Source organism: Macaca mulatta, chromosome 7 (assembly GCF_049350105.2).
Source record: "Macaca mulatta isolate MMU2019108-1 chromosome 7, T2T-MMU8v2.0, whole genome shotgun sequence".
NCBI lineage: Eukaryota > Metazoa > Chordata > Mammalia > Primates > Cercopithecidae > Macaca > Macaca mulatta.
Window position 1 is genome coordinate 102,843,990 of NC_133412.1, and position 16,274 is coordinate 102,860,263.

The 16,274-nt window shown below is 35.6% G+C and overlaps 1 protein-coding gene across 4 annotated transcripts in view; it reads right to left on the reverse strand.

The window, feature by feature from the left end:
- PRKD1 (protein kinase D1) overlaps nt 1-16,274 on the reverse strand; it is a 365,670-nt gene that overhangs the window by 157,874 nt on the left and 191,522 nt on the right. For all 4 annotated transcript variants that reach the window (XM_015143474.3, XM_015143473.3, XM_077938770.1 and 1 more), the window contains one exon: nt 970-1,108. In XM_015143474.3, coding sequence (XP_014998960.1) covers nt 970-1,108 — 139 coding nt within the window. The remainder of the gene's footprint in view (nt 1-969; nt 1,109-16,274) is intronic.

Genomic DNA, 16,274 nt, shown 5'->3' on the forward strand with positions numbered 1-16,274 from the left:
AAAAAGATAACTAGACTGAATCAAAGCAAAGTGAATAAAACAAAGATAAATTGAATTATAATCAGTGCATCCAATTACTGGGCTCTGAACAAGTTGAGGAACTTGAGGAAATAAAGTTGAGGCTCTGTAATGCTACTGGACTTCCTTTATTCAAAGAGATGGTAAGCAAAGAAGTCAGGAGAGGAGAAAACAGCAAGTCAATCCAAGTTTCTCAATAATTATTATCTTTTTAACAAAAATTAACAATAAAAATGTGGACACATTATCATTGCATTGAGTATCATTGCAAGGATCTCCACTCTAGCTGTTGTTCTCTGGTGCTTTTTAAGAAAGTTAAATACATCCTTTTTTTTTTCTGTTTGGATAGGCACAGCCCTATTACTAACTGCTAAATCCTAAACAAGAAATACAAATGTGAGCAGAGGCAAATGTAGCCATTTCTCAGGGACTGAGTTAACTAGCATCACATGGCATGACCTGACCTGCTCTAACTCCTGGGCTCTGGCTTCCTCCTTGGTCTTGGCTTACCTCACAGCTACTGGACTTTTGACCTTAGTAAGTCAATGGCTTCTTAGCCCTTGTGTTACTTCTTGGCTTCCACACACTCTGTACATTTGCAGCCCTGACAGCTAATTTAGCTTCACTGTTGGTGAGTTTCTTGTTTGCTTTTGCTGCTGTCCAAATGATTCAAGGTGCTGAATGACGCCATCTGTACGTTGCCAGAAGTTGAGAGGGGGCTGGGAGGAAACGTTAAGTCAAGAGACGTGATTGGAGCAGTACTGGGTATGGACACAGCCAATTAAAGGGAAATCTTTTGTTTCCCCTTTTCATGTGGACAGAGCTCCAACATCTCCTCTTGGAGCTGAGTTTGAGATATGCTTTTTATGTTGTCTTAAAAACATATGCCCAAGAATTCTTCAAATACAACTTCTAATCTACGGATAAAGAAAAAGTATAAAAGTATACTACCTGACAAGACCACTTCAATAAGATCGCCTTCCTGGATATCACTGGCCGTTTTCACCAGCTGAAGGATGTTTTCAGAGGTAGGGTCATGACGAAAAAGCAGTATCTTATCATACATTCCATAGAAACCACATTCAGGGAACTGCAAATACAAATACCATGAGAGTGTAAATGTCAAAATCTTTTCAAATATTTTGTTTTAAATATTTCAGGGCACAAATACAAGCTAATTAGAAAAGTTCAAAGTATCTAGATCATTAAAATTTTTTTAATTAAAAAATAAATAAATGGTAGAGTTGATATTGGGAAGACTCCAAATCAGAAAGAAAGAAATCACATAGATCATGGGGGCAGGAATGGTCAAGTGGTTTTCTAATTAGAGAGCAAGAAAACAAGAGAATATGAGATAAGATTAAAATAAGTTCTGGCAGTAAAGTGGTTAAGAAATATAGGTGGGAAGAGGTGTACACCTTCACGTGATTTAGAGCAATCCAATAACATAAAAAATGGGAGTCGCTTCGTTCCAATTCTATTACACATAATAATGGCAATTTGTTTGCAAAAAACTGGGTCTGTTTTGGCATATTCAAAAATAAGAGATGACTCTATAAATCTAAACATATTCTGTATGTGAGCAGTAGCATTATCTAGGTCCTTTGATCAGGAGACCAGGGGAGGCAACCCAACTCTCCCTTCTGCTGCCCCTACTGCATTCCATTCCATTCCGTTTTCATGTAATCTGTCAATCCACAATCTCATGAGCAGTGTAAGAGAAGGTCCATCTGCACAGCATGGAGGGTTTTTGTTAAAGCAAACAACCTAGGCTAATTCATTATGTGAAAAGGGCCCTTTTCTTGTAATGACTTTTTCACACAATTATTGAAGAATGCTATTTCTGCCATAAATTGACATTTGTAATGCAGTGGGAAAAGATGCAAACTCAGGGAAAAAGAAAATTATCTTTCTTCATCCTGGAATTGATGACAGATCTGACACTTACGTCAATATAGGTGGACTTTAAGAAGCTACTGTCGGGGAGGAATGTCCAGAATCTAATACCTTCTGGAGATAAAAACAATACATTATAAACCTCTCTTTCTTTTTCTTAGTCTTAGAATTAGGGGTTAAATTCACATGAATCATTTTGTATGAACTAAAAATAAATATAATGAGAACATCTTAGGAGTCAGTGCTGATGACCAGGCTTAAAACTATTTCTGCATGTCACTTAGTAAAGTTAACTTCCCTAAAAAAACACAACAGCTGAAATGATGTCACTGCTTCCAGTGTGCTAATTAAAAGAATAAAAACTTAGTTCACCTTTTTTTTTTTTTAAGAAATATCTCCAATAATACTATTAGAGCACAAGGAAACAAAGGGAAAATAAAAATAACATCTCCACTTTAAAAAACAATGGATACCTCATGTACCATTTAAAAAATCAACTTCATTGAAGAATAAATTACATGAAATAAATTGATATAAGTGGACGAATCTATGAGTTTTGACAAATATAACTACCCATATAACCAAAATCACAATCAAGCCATGAGACATTTTCATCAACCCCAAAAGTTTTATTGCAATCTATGCAACCCACAATCTTAACCTCAGGCACAGATCTACTTTCTGTCACCCTAGTTTACCTTGTCTGGCATAGAATTTCATGTAAATGAAATCATACAATAGGTTATATGTACTCTTTTCTGGCTGGCTGTTTTTGCTTATTATAAAGTTTTTGAGATTCATACATACATTTGAGTTCTTTCTCCTTTTATTATGTATTAGTATTTCATTAAATGGATCTACCATAATTGTTTATCTGTTCACTCACAGATGGACATTGTAGTCTTTTTTTCCAGTTTGCAGCTATTACAAATAAAAATGCACTGAATATTATGTACAAGTGTTTCAGTGGGTACATGTTTCCGTTTCTTGTGGGTAAATACCCAGAAGCAGCATTATTGGGTCATATAATAAATTCATGTTTGAGCTATATGTCTAGCTTTAATAAATATAACATCACATTTTATTTATTATTGTAGCTTTATCCTAAGCCTGCAATTCAGGTAGTGAGAGCCTTCCAATGTTTTTTCCTTTTCAAAATTGTTTTGGATATACGACCGCTGAATTTCCATATACATTTTAGAAATGCTTTGTTGATTTCTACAAAAAGTTGTGAATTTATAAAAAGCCCACTCTATCATGTATTTCTTTATAGACCATGCTTTTGCTAATACATCTTTGCATAACCAAATATAACACAGATTTTCTCCTATATTTTATTCTACAAATTGCATTATTTAAAATTTTACATCTGAGTCTATGATCTACTTTGAGGTAAGTTTTGAATAGGGCAAAATATATGGATTGAGGTTCTTTTTTTTTTTTTTGCATATTCTGGAAGATTTGTAAGGACTTGGTATTATATCTTCCGTAAACATTTGGTAGAATTCTCTGCTGCAGCCATGTAAGCTTGGATTTTCCTTTGCTGAGGGCTTAAAACTTCATATTCAATATCTGTGTAGTACACTTTAGACTTCAATTTCCTCTTAAGTGACTTTTGGCAGTTTGTTTCTTTTCAGAAAACTATGCATTTCATCCAAGTTGTCAAATTTATTGGCATAAAGTTATTCATGTGATTCCCTTACTACCCTTTTAATGACTATCTAGTTTGTAGTGATATCTCTTCATTAATTTTTACATCCTTTCTTTTTTGTTTGGTCTGGCAAGAAATTTGTCAATCTTATCAATTTTTCAAAAGCTGTAATGAACCAGCTTTTGTTTCATGGAATTTCTCTCTTATTTTTCTATACTTAGTTTCATGGGTTTCTTTTCCTATCTTTATTATTTCCATTCTTTAACTTAACTTTAATTTGTTCTTTTCTTCCTAGATTCTTATAGTGGAAGCTTGTATTATTGATTTGAGACATTTGAGACTTAGTTCTAATATGACCATTTAATGCAATAAATATTTCAGCAATATTTCACAAATTTTGATAAAGCTATGTCTCATTTTCTTTCAGTTCAAAATATTTTCTATCACACCATATATAAAAATAAACTCAAAATAGATTACAGACATAAAGATAAGACCTAAAACTGTAAAATTACTAGAAGATGTGGCAACAATTCCATGACATCGGTATGGGCAATGATTTTTTTATATGACCTCAAAAGCACAAACAAAAAAAAAGCAAATATAGACAAATGTTAAGACATCAAACTAAAAACCCTCTGCACAGCAAAGGAAACAATCAACAGAGTGATGAGATCATCTGTGGAACAACCCAATGGCAAGAAAACAAATAATCCAATTAAGAAATAGGCAAAAGATCTGAATAGACATGTCTCAAAAGAAGATGTACTAATAGCCAATAGGTATATAAAAAAATAGACATTTCTCAAAAGAAGATATACAAATGGACAACAGGTATATGAAAAAATTGCTGAGCATCACCAATCAGAGAAGTGCAAATTAAAAACACAATATTACCTCAACCCTGTTAAAATGGCTACTATAAAAACAAAATGAACAGATAACAAGTATTGATGAAAATATGGAGAAAAGAGAACCCTGTACACTCTGAGGAATGTAAATAGGTACAGCTACTATAAAAACAGTATGGAGGTTCTTCAAACAACTAAACATATAACTACCATATGATCCAGCAATCTGACTTCTGGATATCCATAAGGAATATCTGGAAGAATTGAAATGAAGATCTCAAAGAGAAAACTGCATTCCCATGTTCACTGCAGCATTATTCACAATAGCCAAGATACGGAATCAACCTTAGTGTCCATCAGTGAATAAATATATAAAGAAAATGTGGTGTATTGATACAGAATGGAATACCACTCAACCTCAGAAAGAAATATTAACATTTGGGACATGATTAAACCTGGAGAATAATATGCTAAGTGAAATAAACCAGGCACATAAAAACAACTACCATATGTGGAATCTTAAAAACCTGAATGCATAAAAGCAGAGAGTAGAATAGTGGTTACCGGGACTAAACGGTGGGTGAGAAATGGTCAGTGATGTTGGTAAAAGGATATAACATTTAAGTTAGGAGGAATAAGTTCAAGATATCTATTGTATAATGAGGTGACTATAGATAATAACACTATATTGTATTTTTCTAAAGTCACTAAGAGAGTAGAAAAATGTAAGTATACTTACCACAAAAAAAGTAAGTATGTGAGGTATGTATATGTTAACTACTTTGATGTAGCCATTCCACAATGTATACACAGTTCAAAACACGATGTTGCATATGGTAAATATACATAAGTTTTGTCAACTAAAACAATTAATTAATTTTAAATATATGTAGTCTAAATTCCCTTGTGAATTTCTCTTTAACCCATGGGTTATTCAGAAGAGTGTTGTGTAATTTCCAAATACTCAAGAGATTTTTCCAGATATCTTTATGTTCTTAATTCCTCATTTAATTCTGCTAAGGTCCAAATCCTATTTTGCATAAATCTGACACTTTTACATTTCCTAAGATGTTTTATGGCCCAGGAGGTCAAACTTGGTGAATATTCTATGTGCATTTGGAAATAATGTGTATTCTGTTGTTGTTGGGTGGCAAGTTCTATAAATATCAATTAGATTAAGTTGATTGATAGTTTTTCAGATTTTCTATTTGCTTAATAATTTTCTGTTTGTTCTACAAATTAATGACAAATATTGACAAATATTGATGTCTTCACATATACTTGTAGATTTTTTTTTCTCTTTTTCCTTTCAATTCTATTATTTGCTTTAAGTATTCTGAAGTTCTGCTCTTAGGTGTATAAACATGAAACTTGGTACATTTTCTTGAATAATTTATCCGTTTCATAATATGTGGTGTCCCTCTTTATATCTGGCATTATTTATTGTCCTTCATGAACATATAACCATTTTAAACTTCTAAGAATTAATGTTTCCATGGCACTGTGTTGTCATTCTTTTAATCCCTGTGTCTTTATAAAGTTGTTGTACACAACATATATATATATATATGAGGAGACATATATATATATGTCTCCCTCATCTTTTTGTGCAGTCTGACAATCTCTACCTTTTTTTTTTTTTGAGACCAAGTCTCACTCTGTTGCCCAAGTCTCACTCTGTTGCAATGGTGCAATCTTGGCTCACAGCATCCTCCAACTCCTGGGTTCAAGTGATTCTCCTGCCTCTGCCTCCCGAGCAGCTGGGATTGCAGGCATGCACAATACGCCTGGCTAATTTTTGCATTTTTAGTAGAGATGGGGTTTCACCATGTTGGCCAGGCTGGTCTTGAACTCCTGACCTCAGGTGATCCATTCACCTTTGCCTCCCAAAGTGCTGGGATTACAGGCATGAGCCATGGCACCCAGCCAACAATCTTTACCTTTTAACTTGTTTCTATCGTTTATATTTTAATGTATATGCAATTAAGGATACTATCTTACCAATTTTTTTCTGTTTGTTACATCTGTTTTTTTTGTTGTTACTTTTTTTCCTTTTCTATATTATTTGATATTATTTGTTGGTACTTTACTTCTTTTTATCTTCTCTCCTGGTTTATTACCCAGTTGTACTTCCTTGGATAATTATCCTATTTCACATACAATACAATGACCTTAAAACTGTATATTTTCATTTCTCCTCTTCCTTCCTTTATGTTATTTTTCTGTCTTTTACATACACAAATGTTAAAAAAAAACAAAACAGAATGGTATTTTTGCTTTAAATAATTAATTACCTTTAAAATAATTCTTAAAAAAGTATCTCATTTTACTATTTCTGTCTCACTCTTTATGGATTTGTATAGATCCAGGTTTTCACATGGTATCATTTTCTTCAATCTGATGAATTTTCTTTAGTATTTCATATAAGCTGGATGGCAAACACTTTTCTCAGATTTTCTCTCTGAAAGTTTTTATCTCATCTTTTTTTGGAAAGCTATTTTTGTTGTATATAGAGTTGTATGTTAATGTTTTTAGCTCTTTAAAATATAATTCCCTTGTCTCCTGCTTTGAATTATTTCTGATGAGAAGTGTGCGTTATCTGTTCCCCTGTATGCAATGTTTTTTTCTTCCCTAATTAGTTTACAGTTTTAATCTTCATCAATGACTTTAAACAATTTGATAGTGATGTGCCTTTAAGTGTTTTTTTTTTTTTTTTTTTTTTCAGTTTATCTTGGTTGAGGTTCACTGTGCTTTAATCTATAGATTTATACATTTCATGACATTTAGAAAATTTTCACCATTGTTTTTGTCTTTAAGGGGGGTTCAGTTTGGATTATTTCTATTGCTATGCGTTCACTGATATTTTCTTTTCTTTTTTTTGAGACAGAATATCACTCTGTCACCCAGGCTGTAGTGCAGTGGCGCAATCTTGGCTCACTGCAAGCTCCGTCTCCCAGGTTCATGCCATTCTGCTGCCTCAGCTTTCCAAGTAGCTGGGACTACAGGCGCCTGCCACCACGCCCAGCTAATTTTTCGTATTTTTAGTAGAGACCGGTTTTCACTATGTTAGCCAGGATGGTCTCAATCTCCTGGCCTCATGATCTGCCCACCTTGGCCTCCCAAAGTGCTGGGACTACAGGCGTGAGCCACCATGCCCAGCCAGTTTGCTGATATTTTCTACTATAATGTCTAATCTGCCATTTAAATATATAGTGTTAGTCGGTTCTCACGCTGCTATAAAGAAATACCTGAGGCTGGTTAATTTCTAAAGAAAAGAGGTTTAATTGACTCAGTTCAGCATGGCTTGGGAGGCCTCAGGAAATTTACAATCATGGCAAAGGTGAAGGGGAAGGCAAGACACCTTCTTCACAAGGTGGCAGGAAGGAGAAGTGCTGAGTGAAGGGAAAGAACCCTTATAAAATCATCAGATCTCATAAGAACTCACTCACTATCATGAGAACAGCATGGGAGAAACTGCCCCCATGATTAAATTACCTCCACCCGGTAATCCCTTGACACGTGGGGATTATGGGGATCACAATTCAAGATGAGATTTGGGTGGGGACACAGAGCCTAATCATATATACCCAGTAAACTTATCATATAACTATGTTTTTCAGTTCTAAAAGTTGTGTTTGGTTCTTTTATATGTGTTCCATTTCTCTCCTTAGTATGTTCATGTTTTCATTTAAATCCTTGATTTATTTTTCCATCAAGTCTATCACCTTTACCGTTTCTGGTCTGTTTCCATTAACTGTTTATATTCTGGTTTTGAGTCATATTTTCCTGCTTTTGTTGTTGTTGTTGTTTTGTTGTTGTTGTTGTTTTTGAGTCGGAGTCTAGCTCTGTTGCTCAGGCTGGAGTGCAATGGCGCGATCTTGGCTCACTGCAACCACCACCTCCCAGGTTCAAGCAATTCTCCTGCCTCGGCCTCCCAAATAACTGGAATTACAGGTGCCCGCCACACGCCTGGCTAATTTTTGTATTTTTAGTAGAGAGGGGTTTCACCATACTGGCCAGGCTGGTCTCTTCAAGCTAGTCTCAAACTCCTGACCTTGTGATCCGCCCGCCTTGACCTCCCAAAGTGCTGGGATTACAGGTGTGAGCCACTGTGCCCAGCCTCCTGCTTTTTTGTATGTGTAAGTTAGATGCCAGATATTATAAATTAATATGAGCAGTTGGACTTTGTTGTCTTCTTTTAATGGATATTGATATTTGTCTTGGCAGAACATTAAGTTAATTGCAGATCAGTTTTATCCTTTCAAGGCCTATTTTTAAGCTTTGTTAGGACAGCTCTATAGCAGTCTTTGTTGTGGGGATAGTTTATTCCTAGTACTAACGACTCTTTGAATATCTCTAAATATTCTCCCAAGTGTTTAGTGAACTTTCTCCTATTTTTTTGATAGAAACTCAAATGCCTCTCAGCCCTACGAGAGCCCTAGGAAGAGGTCATTTCACAGATTACCAACAACTGCTCTTTCTCCTGCTTTAGAGTTCCACCCTATGCATACACAGATTTGTATTCAGTCAAATAATAAACCAGATCCTTACACAGATTTCTGGAGCTCTTTCTTTGTGTAAGTCCAACCTTTCCATTATTATTCCCCCAAAATCCTGTTGGCTTGGCCTCCCTGAGCTCTTATCTCTGTCATCTTTAAGCAGCGAGACAATTAGGCTCTGCTTGGGTTCTCCCTTTCTATGCTACACTCTGGTCCTGCTGCGAGGCAGGAAGCTCGGGTGTTTGCAGTACTTAATTGTTTGTTTCCCTTTTCTGAGGGATCACATTACTGCACGGTGTGTTGGCCAATGTCTAAAACAGTATTTTATAAATTCTGTATTGTTTTCCTATTTGTTTAGAGCAAGAGGGCATGTCCCAAACCAGCTACTGCTCATGCACTTTTAAAACGGAGAATAGTAATACTGTCTACTTAATATTTTGACTATTTAATTCTATGTAAGCTGCATTTTACAAGAAAAGTGAAAGAAAAAGGTAATCTCCATAATTGGTAAGAGTGCATTTTTAGGATAAGCAATAAAATGAAATAAAAATACAAAACGTATGAATTATCATATAACTCTCAGGCTCCAGTTTGAGCTACACTGGGTGGAACTTTAACAGTTATAAGGTTGTCCCTGATTAGAAAACAAATACTTATTAAAATGCAGGACTGTAATTAAGACACACATCCTCTTTCCATACCCTTTCCCAAACCTTGCGTAGCTAATTCTGATTTAAAGAGTAGAGAGAAAATTCAAGGGATTTAGTGTTTGGGCTGGGGTGTGTAAGAAGATAATAGCTGGAGAGAAAGATGAAAACAGCAAACTGAATAATTGCTCTTTATAGAGATTTCTAACTCATGTGTTAATGTGATGATTTCGAATTCATCACACAATTTGCTTGTGTGATGCAAGAGTCAGGTGGGAAAACTGAAGAGGCTTAGGAGGCAAGGGTTCTACCAGCTCAGCACCATTCCAGTGCAGTCTGGTCTCATTCACATGCCTCTTGCTTTCTTCAAGGACCACTCTATATTCCATTTCTCTCTGTTTCTGTACTGCTGACATTTGAACCTCACATGTTGTGTGGTGCTTCTTTGTAAAACGATGGTTACAATGTAATAAATAATTTGGTGTCCAAGTAAGGCTTGAATGCCTCAAATCCTAATTATTATTATGTTTCTTTCTAAGGGTGGCTGAGAAGACATTAAAAAAGATAGGTAGAATAATACCAAAATATGCTGCACATACTAAAGTTATCATTTAAACACTATATTTTTCAGTGAAGATAGTGTTATAAGTGATCATAAAGGTAACCTGCAAAATGACTAAAGTATGAATATTCTCTCTCCTATATCCATCTGTTTCATAGACATGGCTCTTTCCCTTCAAGCCATACAGAAACAGGTTGTAGAACCCTATGAAGTAGGCTACACATGTGAACGTGGAGGCCTAGTCTCTTAGGACAGTTCTCACGGTAGCAGAAGCTGAAGGTTTACATTTTTTTAGATTGTTCCTTTTATTATTGGATAAAATATGCCTATTGGTCTTTAACTGTTAAGAGAAACATCTGTTTTATTGAACATAACATTCTGCCTAAATAAAAACTATATACAATAAAACTTAGCAAAATTGTACTTTAAAATGATGTCTGGAAGGCGAAAAGTGTACTGAAACAATGCCTGACAACTGAAAAGAGAACATATTGGGGGAACACACTCAGAGAACAACATTCCCTAATTTGGTCATAATCATCTGTTTTTATGTGAAGGTGTGTGAGCTTTGAAATCTGAAAACCCTCATTAAACTAAATAGGCTTTCAGAAAGGCTCACAGGCTTGGAAACTCAGCAGGCACTTATTACAAGATCAGTTCTGTGTTTCTCAGAGGCTTTGTGGTTGTGAGTGCAAACATCTGAGACAAGTGATTTCAAGCTCTCTCCAAGTTTGAATCTAACAAAACTGGCCACTGTGAAAATATGGCCAACAATCCACGCACTGGTCCTAAGCTCTTTAATTCTACCCTATGCTGGAAACCTTTATGCTGCTGTGTGTATCATTTGGCGTTTTTGACCACAGAGCACAATTTACTGTTACATTTCACTATAAATTCATGGTTGGCCAGACAATATGCTCCAGAGTAGAGTAAATACATGTTTTAATGAGTAGCTGAAATGTGACCTGGCCAACGGGAAACCTAAGGAACAAAGGGTGCTTTTCCATAGTTGGGCCAATCACAAAAGGAAAGCAATACAAGAAACAAATTAATCCATGACTCAGTCAAGTGGAAAAAAAGGGAAAGAGAGACATGGCCCAATTAGGAAATGAAAATACTCTACCAGTTTACTTTTGTTAAAAGGTGAGAATTCAATAAAAGTCCTGAAATTAAATTATTCTGGTCAATAATGGAATACATCAGGCAGCTGAATATTGCAACCTTCTCATTAAATATGATTCTCAAGTCATTTTCCAAGAACTCTTCCTTTCCACAATAATTAGTGACATGACTGCTCCCCCTTAATGAGCAAAGAAATTTAAAAGGTACTTTCACTTTCTAATATAGCCAAAACACTCCTTAAGCGTTGTGTCCCAGGAGTAGGTAGACGATAAGGACACATTGTGTGATCAACTGTTTTAACAAGAGTGCCTACAAAATTGGGTGAAAATGTCTCTTAATTCCCTTGGTGGAGTGGTTCTAGCATTCAGCTGTAAGGGACAGTCCAAAGTTGTTCTGAAAGCGGTAGATCCTGAGGTCTACTGGATCATTTGAGAGAACCAAGATAGCAGTCATAAACTTGTATTAACTTCTGCCCAGGAAATAAAACCATCCCCTTTTTAATCACCCTTTCAATTTTTAAAAAAGTCATCTAACACCAGATCATAGAGATTTAAGTATATCAATGAAAAGACAACAAATACTTACCAAACTGGGTGGTTATCAAGTATGTAGCAATATAGCTGCAACAACAAAAATGTATGGGATGCTTTAAGCCCACCAATAGCATTACCACTAGAGTTCTACTTAGAAACCATGTTTTAAAGTATAAATGAAAGGAAGTAAAGAGAAAGTGAATAATCCAGTATTATTTGGAGACATATTTCTGAAATGTCTTCAAGTTGGGGTACAGGCTTTTATTTAGTGATTTTATATCCTCAAAAGGAGGAGCAATGAAAAAGAATTCCGCACTGTGACCACATAGCTATGTGTCTAGTTTCTGAATGTAATCTTAACAAACAGAAACCAGAAAAAAGACTTTCCTCTTCCCTCTCTTTCTCCCACCTTTTCCCTCCCTCCTCCACCTATGCCAATTCCCAACCCCCACTACCACTCCCTGCCAAAGTAGGCAGCAAATGATGTTCTATCATACAATAATCAAAAACCACCATCGAAGATAGGGCTTTGCTATCTCTCCTAGTGGCAACTTACACTTTAGACTCTTGGTTGAACTACTGAGGTTTCTGTCCAGAAAATCTGATTTGTGAAGATAAATCTGTAATACCTATTTTCATAAAATATAAAATATTATTTAAAATATTTTACCTTTTTTTATTTTTTTTTAACCCATTTTACTTTGCTATTTTCTGAGCCATGGGCACGCTGTTCAAATGCAGATAACTGAGAAAAATCACACACCTTGTAATGCTCCTTCTGTGGTTCTTTGTTTCACACCAGCACCTGCAGTCACCTAACCTACTGCTCCACAAACCCAATGCCTCCCTCCTTCCCTCCCTCCCTCCCTCCCTCTTCTCTCTCTCTCTCTCTCTCCTTCTCTTTCCCTCTTTCTCTCTTTCTTTCTTGATGTTGCCCAAAGCTGAGGTGCAGTGGTGCCGTGATGTTGGCTCAGTGCAACCTCCACTTCCCAGGTTGCAGTGAGTGATTCTTCTGCCTCAGTTTCTGGAGTAGCTGGGATTACAGGCGTGTGCCACCATGCCTGGCTAATTTTTGTATTTTTAGTAGAGACAGGGTTTCACCATGTTGGCTAGGCTGATCTTAAACTCCTTGCTTCAAGTGATCCGCCAGTCTTGGCCTCCCAAAGTGCTGGGAGTACAGACATGAGCCACCGTGCCGCCCCAATGCTTCTTTTGAAAAGGAATGCCTAACACCAGGTGTCTATCAACTTCAGAAATCTTTAGGGTCCAAATTTAGAAACACAAAAATCACTCTAGTTAGTCTTCCTCTCTTCACTGTATTGACAAAATAACTTCCTTTTCTCATTCAAGATAAGACTTTAATTTACTCCACTCTGTTTTCCTAAAGGCAGAGCTAGAATCTGACCCATACACAATCTTCTGCTTAGATCTCTTTTTCATAAGCCACTCTCCTTTCTATTAAGTTCAAAATCTGATTGTTTAAAAACTGTTTTCCTTCATAATTTTAAATATGGACCTTAACTTTACCCCCTCTATTTGCATTATAGAAAAAATAAAATAAAATAAATGGGAAAAGGTATCTAAGACAAAAAGGAATATATCTAATTAAAGAAAGGTCTGCCTGGAATCTTTTGAAACTAAAGTTTTGAATATGAAATGGCAGATTTTAGCTATGAGATTCTAAAGTTTGTTGTACTACAAGATATAGAAATACACGTATAACTTGAACTCCTTTAACCTTTGGGGAATAAAGCTAGACTGTAAATCCTCCTTCCTTGGGCATATAAATATATTGATGTTTTGTATCAAGTATTGCTAAAGAAGTATAATAAATTATAGGTTTCTCTTTCAGGCAACAGATAGCAGATGTGACTCAGTGAGATACTTAATAGTTGGCAAAAACCTTTTATTTTAATTTGAATAACATGTCATCTATTAAAAAGATAAAAGCAGGAAGATATGACTTAATAAATCATTAACTCTAATGCAGCAACTTCTGTGTATAGACTTCCTGGCGGTAGTTTAAATCATTATTTTGTTGTATATAATTTTTAAGTTTTAAAATAAACGTTCATATCAAGCAATTACAGGAGGTAATAATTAATGAGAGCCTCACTATTGTTGTGTAAAAACATATTATCTTGCATTATACCTTGACAGATTACTAGTTAGTGATAGCTATTAGAAGTCTTAGTAGACACTATGAAATTATTCACACAACAGTAATTAGGCGTGTGGATGTGCAGCTTGGAAATGAAAAAAATGTACTTCACACTTCACACTCTTTGTCTCACTCTGAATAAAACTGTCACTATAGCATAATACTTTTTATATTTCATAAAGGCTAAATGTTTATTTCTTTAACAAATTAAAAATAATGGACGCATATACTGAACAAAATGAAGGCTATGACAGCAACTAAAAAAGTTTAACCAAAAGTTAAGAATCATTAACTTTAGAGAAGAAACACTCATTTTAGAGATGAGTAAGTTGATGTCCAGAACATACTAAGGAATATGTTCAAGGTGGCAGGACTAGGTAGTGCCAGAATAACAGCTAAGAGCTAGTCTCTTGAATCTTACTCCTTGATCTTTCCTCCCAGTTCTGCTTCTCTTGCAAAGGAAATACAGAAAGAATGGCCAAATGTCCAACAAACAGTGATTCAGAACTGAAATCCCCTGAGCACTTTTCTTTGCCAGAAAATCCTGGACCCAGGCTTTTGGATTTTGAATAAAACTAAAGTAAACGATTTAATGAGCTTTGTAGCAGCTGTTCCCCACTATCTTCAATTCTACTATTTGACCCAGCAATCCCATTACTGGGTATATGCCCAGGGGACTACAAAACATTCAACCATATAAAGACACATGCACATGAATGTTCACTGCAGCACTATTCACAATAGCAAAAACATGGAATCAACCTAAATGACCATCAATGACAGACTGGATTTTTTAAAATGTGGTATATATACATCACAGAATATGATGAGTCATTAAAAAGAACGAGATCATGTCTTTTGCAGGACCATGGATGGAGCTGCAGGCCATTATCCTTAGCAAACTAACAGGAACAGAAAACCAAACACCACATCTCACTTATAAGTGGGAGCTAAATGATGAGAACTTAGGGACACAAAGAAAGGAACAACAGACATTATTGGGGCCTAATTGAGGGTGGAGGGTAGGAGGAGGTAGAGGAGCAGGAAAAAAATAACGATTAGGTACTAGGCTTAGTACCTGGGTGATAAAATTGTCTGTACAACAAACCTTCATAACACGAGTTTACCTATGTAATAAATCTGCACATGTACCCTGGAACCTAAAATAAAAATTAAAAAATGACTAAGTTCACCATGAATATTATCGTAATTCCTGTTTATAAACTTGCCTCTCAATCATATTTCTATATTTTACACGTTTATGGATACATATATGACATATGTCATGTGTATATACTTGCATATATACTTCTACTTGTTGGTATACTTATTTCTTCATTGATTGCCTCCCAGGACCACGCAGAGATTAGATGAACAAACATAGGTAAAGTAATTACTATTGACCCAGACTCATAGTAAATGCTTTATATATGTTCGTTGTTGTTATTATAAGTAGCCATGACCTTGAGAAGTTCTTCTAGGCCACTCTGTTCTAGTTAAAAACGTCACATGAGGAACGACACAGCCACATACATCAGGTACACTCAGTGGTCTGCTATTTCTGCTTGGCTTCTATGACTGCAATACAGCTCCACAGGATTTCCAGTTGGCTCTACCTAAGTCCTAAAACCTAAGGCTAAAAACAAAGGTTTTCTGAACTTCCATTTTGTTAATTTTACTAACACATATATTCATTATATCTGTATATCTTTTCATCAAAACCTATATGTAATGAAAAATTGATTTTTTAAAAAAACTCCCTTTATTTTATTAATATTATGACATTTTTACATTAATTCCATGTATTGTACCAGAATCAAACAAGGGCCATAGATTTGGATGCTGGCATTGATTCAGTGGAATTCCATTGTTCTGACTGTGCTACAAATGATCCTTTGGTTCCAAGGATAAAAATCTCATTTCCCAAAGTCAAATCCCCAAGGAGGTGGTGTATTTCTTTCTTCTTTGTACTGATAAGTGGGCAGTGCATCTGATTTAAAGGATCAAAATGAAAACAATTTCTCTCATTTACTTTGATGTTCCTTGAGATAGGAAAGAATTTCTTCTCCCCTTGTAAAATGCTATACGGCTTCTGGAAAAAAAATGTCGTAGTATGTAGGAAAGGAAGGGAGAGCCAAACACAATAAAACCACCTGCCACCCCAACATAAGTGACGTTTATTATTTTGGTCTTTCCGTTCACTCCCAAGTGGCCAGATGTCCTCAGCTGAACTGACAGCCAATAGCAGATTTTGCCCACCTACAAAGACCTTTCTATGCTTGTATTAAAAGGGAATCTGCAAAGGTTCTATGAATATGTGATGCCTGGGATCTT